The sequence below is a fragment of the Lampetra planeri genome, unplaced genomic scaffold (assembly GCF_965212315.1).
Source record: "Lampetra planeri unplaced genomic scaffold, kcLamPlan1.2.h2 scaffold_1070, whole genome shotgun sequence".
NCBI classification, from domain to species: Eukaryota; Metazoa; Chordata; class Hyperoartia; order Petromyzontiformes; family Petromyzontidae; genus Lampetra; species Lampetra planeri.
This window is the reverse complement of record NW_027613780.1, coordinates 7479-15000: the sequence shown is the minus strand read 5'-3', so window position 1 is coordinate 15000 and position 7522 is coordinate 7479. Positions and strand designations below refer to the sequence as shown.

The 7522-nt window shown below is 57.2% G+C and overlaps 1 protein-coding gene across 1 annotated transcript in view; it reads right to left on the bottom strand.

Moving 5' to 3' along the window:
* DBT (dihydrolipoamide branched chain transacylase E2) overlaps positions 1 to 7286 on the bottom strand; it is a 19501-nt gene extending 12215 nt beyond the window's left edge. The window contains exons 1-3 of the mRNA XM_078621600.1: positions 7165 to 7286; positions 5123 to 5354; positions 1449 to 1615 (exon numbers count right to left, since the gene is read on the bottom strand). Coding sequence (XP_078477726.1) covers positions 1449 to 1615; positions 5123 to 5354; positions 7165 to 7176 — 411 coding nt within the window. The 5' untranslated portion in view covers positions 7177 to 7286. The remainder of the gene's footprint in view (positions 1 to 1448; positions 1616 to 5122; positions 5355 to 7164) is intronic.
* Between the last annotated feature and the right edge of the window lie 236 nt (positions 7287 to 7522).

Genomic DNA, 7522 nt, shown 5'->3' with positions numbered 1-7522 from the left:
CTCTCCCCGTGTCTCTCCCCCCGTGTCTCTCCCCCCGTGTCTCTCCCCCCGTGTCTCTCCCCCCGTGTCTCTCCCCCCGTGTCTCTCCCCCCGTGTCTCTCCCCGTGTCTCTCCCCGTGTCTCTCCCCGTGTCTCTCCCCGTGTCTCTCCACGTGTCTCTCCCCGTGTCTCTCCTCGTGTCTCTCCCCCCGTGTCTCTCCCCGTGTCTCTCCCCGTGTCTCTCCCCCCGTGTCTCTCTCCCCGTGTCTCTCTCTCCCCGTGTCTCTCCCCGTGTCTCTCCTCGTGTCTCTCTCCCCCCGTGTCTCTCTCCCCGTGTCTCTCTCCCCCCGTGTCTCTCTCCCCGTGTCTCTCTCTCCCCGTGTCTCTCACCGTGTCTCTCTCCCCGTGTCTCTCTCCCCGTGTCTCTCTCCCCGTGTCTCTCTCACCGTGTCTCTCTCCCCGTGTCTCTCACCGTGTCTCTCTCCCCGTGTCTCTCTCCCCGTATCTCTCTCTCTCTCCCCGTGTCTCTCTCCCCGTGTCTCTCTCTCCCCGTGTCTCTCTCCCCGTGTCTCTCTCCCCGTGTCTCTCCCCGTGTCTCTCTCCCCGTGTCTCTCTCCCCGTGTCTCTCTCCCCGTGTCTCTCTCCCCGTGTCTCTCTCCCCGTGTCTCTCTCCCCGTGTCTCTCCCCGTGTCTCTCTCCCCGTGTCTCTCTCCCCGTGTCTCTCTCCCCGTGTCTCTCCCCGTGTCTCTCTCCCCGTGTCTCTCTCCCCGTGTCTCTCTCCCCGTGTCTCTCTCCCCGTGTCTCTCTCCCCGTGTCTCTCTCCCCGTGTCTCTCTCCCCGTGTCTCTCTCTCCCCGTGTCTCTCACCTTGAGAAAGAAGGGCATGTAGGAGAGTTTCACTCCCCGTGTCTCTCTCCCCGTGTCTCTCCCCCCGTGTCTCTCTCTCCCCGTGTCTCTCTCCCCGTGTCTCTCTCCCCGTGTCTCTCCCCGTGTCTCTCTCCCCGTGTCTCTCTCCCCGTGTCTCTCTCCCCGTGTCTCTCTCCCCGTGTCTCTCTCCCCGTGTCTCTCTCCCCGTGTCTCTCTCCCCGTGTCTCTCTCCCCGTGTCTCTCTCCCCGTGTCTCTCTCTCCCCGTGTCTCTCACCTTGAGAAAGAAGGGCATGTAGGAGAGTTTCACTCCCCGTGTCTCTCTCCCCGTGTCTCTCCCCCCGTGTCTCTCTCTCCCCGTGTCTCTCTCCCCGTGTCTCTCTCCCCGTGTCTCTCCCCGTGTCTCTCTCCCCGTGTCTCTCTCCCCGTGTCTCTCTCCCCGTGTCTCTCTCCCCGTGTCTCTCTCCCCGTGTCTCTCTCCCCGTGTCTCTCACCTTGAGAAAGAAGGGCATGTAGGAGAGTTTCACTCCCCGTGTCTCTCTCTCCCCGTGTCTCTCTCCCCGTGTCTCTCTCTCCCCGTGTCTCTCTCTCCCCGTGTCTCTCACCTTGAGAAAGAAGGGCATGTAAGAGAGTTTCACTCCCCGTGTCTCCGCATGCGTCTGGAGTCTGCGCCTCAGAGACACGAGGCGGCTCAGGTCGACCTCGTCGCTGTAGCCAAAGTGCGGCACCAGCAGAGACGCAGACATCGTGCGGGACATCACCTTCTGGACGCCTGGATAGACACACACAGACACACACACACAGAGACATAGACACACACACAGAGACACACACACACAGACACACACACAGACACACAGACACACACACAGACACAGAGACACACACAGACACACACAGACACACACACAGACACACACACAGACACACACGCACACAGACGCACACACACATTGCCTCTGAGTTGTGCGCCTTTTGGCGTCATCTGGTCCAACACCATGTGAGACTAGGCTCTAAGAAAATCTGTCTCGGGTGTGGACCAATCAACTTCAAGGACCATGTGAGACTAGGCTCTAAGGAAAGCTGTCTCGGGTGTGGACCAATCAACTTCAAGGACCATGTGAGACTAGGCTCTAAGGAAAGCTGTCTCGGGTGTGGACCAATCAACTTCAAGGACCATGTGAGACTAGGCTCTAAGGAAAGCTGTCTCGGGTGTGGACCAATCAACTTCAAGGACCATGTGAGACTAGGCTCTAAGGAAAGCTGTCTCGGGTGTGGACCAATCAACTTCAAGGACCATGTGAGACTAGGCTCTAAGGAAAGCTGTCTCGGGTGTGGACCAATCAACTTCAAGGACCATGTGAGACTAGGCTCTAAGGAAAGCTGTCTCGGGTGTGGACCAATCAACTTCAAGGACAGTGCACATACATTATCAGAGTTGTGTTTTTTGTTTGCATTATGACTGCAGGTATTGTGGTCTATGCAAACATGACTCCTTGTAAAAAAAGGTGTCAGTTTTGTTGCCAGATAGAAGGGTAAAAAACCAATTATCGAGAAATCTTTTGTTAAATCTTTCATAAATCAAAGCATAGTGATAGGTTTTTACCCTTTCAACTGGTACAACAACTGACACCTTTGTACAAGGCATCACGTTTGCAATGACCACAACACAAGCAGTCAAAGTGCTAACACCAATGGAGACTAGGCTCTAAGGAAAGCTGTCTCGGGTGTGGACCAATCAACTTCAAGGACAGTGCATATCATTATCATCATCAGAGTTGTGTTTTTTGTTAGCACTTTGACTGCTTGTGTTGTGGTTATTGCAAACATGATGCCTTGTTTCAAGGTGTCAGTTTTTGTACCAGTTGAAAGGGTAAAAACCTATCACTATATTTTGCCACTGCTAAAGGAGATGTCTCATAGTGTAAATCAAAGCATTAAAAAAACACGAAATGATAAACGAAGCAAAGTGCCGACTACACAGAGCATCTTCTTGCGTCCGCTGATCGTAAAAAATATGAAAAAATAAAATTTTAAAAAAGGAGTGAGAGAGAGAGAGGCCTACTCACAGGCTAGAGGCCTACTCACAGGCTAGAGGCCTACTCACAGGCTAGAGGCCTGCTCACAGGCTAGAGGCCTACTCACAGGCTAGAGGCCTACTCACAGGCTAGAGGCCTGCTCACAGGCTAGAGGCCTACTCACAGGCTAGAGGCCTACTCACAGGCTAGAGGCCTACTCACAGGCTAGAGGCCTACTCACAGGCTAGAGGCCTACTCACAGGCCTGAGGCCTACTCACAGGCTAGAGGCCTACTCACAGGCTAGAGGCCTACTCACAGGCTAGAGGCCTACTCACAGGCTAGAGGCCTACTCACAGGCTAGAGGCCTACTCACAGGCCTGAGGCCTACTCACAGGCCTGAGGCCTACTCACAGGCTAGAGGCCTGCTCACAGGCTAGAGGCCTACTCACAGGCTAGAGGCCTACTCACAGGCTAGAGGCCTACTCACAGGCTAGAGGCCTACTCACAGGCTAGAGGCCTACTCACAGGCTAGAGGCCTACTCAGAGGCTAGAGGCCTACTCACAGGCTAGAGGCCTACTCACAGGCTAGAGGCCTGCTCACAGGCTAGAGGCCTGCTCACAGGCCAGAGGCCTACTCACAGGCTAGAGGCCTGTGAGTAGGCTAGAGGCCTACTCACAGGCTAGAGGCCTACTCACAGGCTAGAGGCCTACTCACAGGCTTGAGGCCTACTCACAGGCTAGAGGCCTACTCACAGACTAGAGACCTACTCACAGGCCAGAGGCCTACTCACAGGCTAGAGGCCTGTGAGTAGGCTAGAGGCCTACTCACAGGCTAGAGGCCTACTCACAGGCTAGAGGCCTGCTCACAGGCTAGAGGCCTGCTCACAGGCTAGAGGCCTACTCACAGGCTAGAGGCCTGCTCACAGGCTAGAGGCCTGCTCACAGGCTAGAGGCCTACTCACAGGCTAGAGGCCTACTCACAGACTAGAGACCTACTCACAGGCTAGAGGCCTACTCACAGGCTAGAGGCCTGCTCACAGGCTAGAGGCCTGCTCACAGGCTAGAGGCCTACTCACAGGCTAGAGGCCTGCTCACAGGCTAGAGGCCTGCTCACAGGCTAGAGGCCTACTCACAGGCTAGAGGCCTACTCACAGGCTAGAGGCCTACTCACAGACTAGAGACCTACTCACAGGCTAGAGGCCTACTCACAGGCTAGAGGCCTACTCACAGGCTAGAGGCCTGCTCACAGGCTAGAGGCCTGCTCACAGGCTAGAGGCCTGCTCACAGGCTAGAGGCCTACTCACAGGCTAGAGGCCTACTCACAGGCTAGAGGCCTGCTCACAGGCTAGAGGCCTACTCACAGGCCAGAGGCCTACTCACAGGCTAGAGGCCTACTCACAGACTAGAGACCTACTCACAGGCTAGAGGCCTACTCACAGGCCAGAGGCCTACTCACAGGCTAGAGGCCTGTGAGTAGGCTAGAGGCCTACTCACAGGCTAGAGGCCTACTCACAGGCCTGAGGCCTACTCACAGGCTAGAGGCCTACTCACAGGCTAGAGACCTACTCACAGGCTAGAGGCCTACTCACAGGCTAGAGGCCTGCTCACAGGCTAGAGGCCTGCTCACAGGCTAGAGGCCTGCTCACAGGCTAGAGGCCTACTCACAGGCTAGAGGCCTACTCACAGGCTAGAGGCCTGCTCACAGGCTAGAGGCCTACTCACAGGCTAGAGACCTGCTCACAGGCTAGAGGCCTACTCACAGGCCTGAGGCCTGCTCACAGGCTAGAGGCCTACTCACAGGCTAGAGGCCTACTCACAGGCTAGAGGCCTGCTCACAGGCTAGAGGCCTACTCACAGGCTAGAGGCCTGCTCACAGGCTAGAGGCCTGCTCACAGGCTAGAGGCCTGCTCACAGGCTTGAGGCCTACTCACAGGCTAGAGGCCTACTCACAGGCTAGAGGCCTACTCACAGGCTAGAGACCTACTCACAGGCTAGAGGCCTACTCACAGGCTTGAGGCCTACTCACAGGCTTGAGGCCTACTCACAGGCCAGAGGCCTGCTCACAGGCTAGAGGCCTGCTCACAGGCTAGAGGCCTACTCACAGGCTAGAGGCCTACTCACAGGCTAGAGGCCTGCTCACAGGCCAGAGGCCTACTCACAGACACACAGAGAGACAGAGACAGAGGGAGAGACAGACAGAGAGACACAGAGAGACACAAACAGACACAGAGACACACAGAGAGACACAGACACAACTCACCCTTGATAACAACAGAGCGGTCCTCTGTGAACCTCTGCACCACAGGTGGTGGTGGTGGTGATGATGATTGTGGTGATGATGGTGTAGATGATGGTGATGGTGGTGGTGATAGTGGTGGTGATGGTGATGATGGTGGTATGATGGCTCCAGTCTGCCGAGATAGATAGTGGAGGATGTCTTCCTTCAGGACGCGCCCATCCCGGCCTGATCCACCAACCTCGCTCAGATTCACCTGCAGGAGAAGTGGGGAGAGACACGGTGAGAGAGACACGGGGAGAGAGAGACACGGTGAGAGAGAGACACGGGGAGAGAGAGACACGGTGAGAGAGAGACACGGGGAGAGACGGAAAGAGAGACACGGAGAGAGACACGGGGAGAGAGACACGGTGAGAGACACGGGGAGAGAGACACGGGGAGAGAGAGACACGGTGAGAGAGACACGGGGGGAGAGAGACACGGTGAGAGAGAGACACGGGGAGAGACGGAGAGAGAGACACAGAGAGAGACACGGGGAGAGAGACACGGTGAGAGACACGGGGAGAGAGACACGGGGAGAGAGAGACAAGGTGAGAGAGACACGGGGGGAGAGACACGGTGAGAGAGACACGGAGAGAGACACGGGGAGAGAGACACGGGGAGAGAGACACGGGGAGAGAGAGACACGGTGAGAGAGACACGGGGGGAGAGACACGGTGAGAGAGACACGGAGAGAGACACGGGGAGAGAGACACGGTGAGAGAGACACGGGGAGAGAGACACGGGGAGAGAGACACGGGGGGAGAGACACGGGGGGAGAGACACGGGGAGAGAGACACGGGGAGAGAGACACGGGGAGAGAGACACGGAGAGAGACACGGGGAGAGAGACACGGTGAGAGAGACACGGGGAGAGAGACACGGGGAGAGAGACACGAGGAGAGACACGGGGAGAGAGACACGGTGAGAGAGAGACACGAGGAGAGACACGGGGAGAGAGACACGGGGAGAGAGACACGGTGAGAGACACGGGGAGAGAGACACGGTGAGAGAGAGACACGAGGAGAGACGGAGAGAGAGACACGGAGAGAGACACGGGGAGAGAGAGACACGGAGAGAGAAACGGGGAGAGAGACACGGTGAGAGAGACACGGTGAGAGAGACACGGGGAGAAAGACACGGGGAGAGAGACACGGGGAGAGAGACACGGTGAGAGAGAGACACGGAGAGAGAGACACGGGGAGAGACGCGGGGTGAGAGACGGGGAGAGACACGGGGAGAGAGACACGGAGAGAGAGACACGGGGAGAGACGCGGGGTGAGAGACGGGGAGAGACACGGGGAGAGAGACACGGAGAGAGAGACACGGTGAGAGACACGGTGAGAGAGACGTGGGGTGAGAGACACGGGGAGAGAGACACGGGGAGAGAGACACGGGGAGAGAGACACGGTGAGAGAGAGACACGGTGAGAGAGACACGGTGAGAGAGAGACACGGAGAGAGACACGGTGAGAGAGACACGGTGAGAGACACGGGGAGAGAGAGACACGGTGAGAGACACGGGGAGAGAGAGACACGGGGAGAGAGAGACACGGGGAGAGAGACACGGAGAGAGAGACACGGGGAGAGAGACACGGAGAGAGAGACACGGTGAGAGAGACACGGTGAGAGACACGGGGAGAGAGAGAGACACGGGGAGAGAGAGACACGGTGAGAGAGACACGGTGAGAGACACGGGGAGAGAGAGACACGGTGAGAGACACGGGGAGAGAGAGACACGGGGAGAGAGAGACACGGGGAGAGAGACACGGAGAGAGAGACACGGGGAGAGAGACACGGAGAGAGAGACACGGTGAGAGACACGGGGAGAGAGAGACACGGTGAGAGACACGGGGAGAGAGAGACACGGGGAGAGAGAGACACGGGGAGAGAGAGACACGGGGAGAGAGAGACACGGGGAGAGAGAGACACGGTGAGAGAGAGACACGGGGAGATTCCAATAGGGGTGGTTAAGGGCTAGCTAAGAGGTAGCTAAGAGCTAGTTAGGGGCTAGTTAGTGGCTAGTTACATTGTTTTCCATGGCGATCCTCCGCACAGCTGGTGTAGCGATGGATCGGTGACGTTTACCGGCATCACCACCAGCCTCACCACCCTCACCGCCACCCTCACCACCACCAGCACCACCCTCACCACCACCGGCACCACCATCACCACCACCGCCACCACCCTCACCGCCACCACCACCGCCCCCGGCACGGTCATCTACCACGTCCTCCAGTTGATCTGTGAATCACGATGAGCGCAGAGAGTTAGATAGCACACTAACTAGTACACTAACTAGCACACTAACTAGCACACTAACTAGTACACTAACTAGTACACTAACTAGTACACTAGTACACTAACTAGTACACTAACTAGTACAC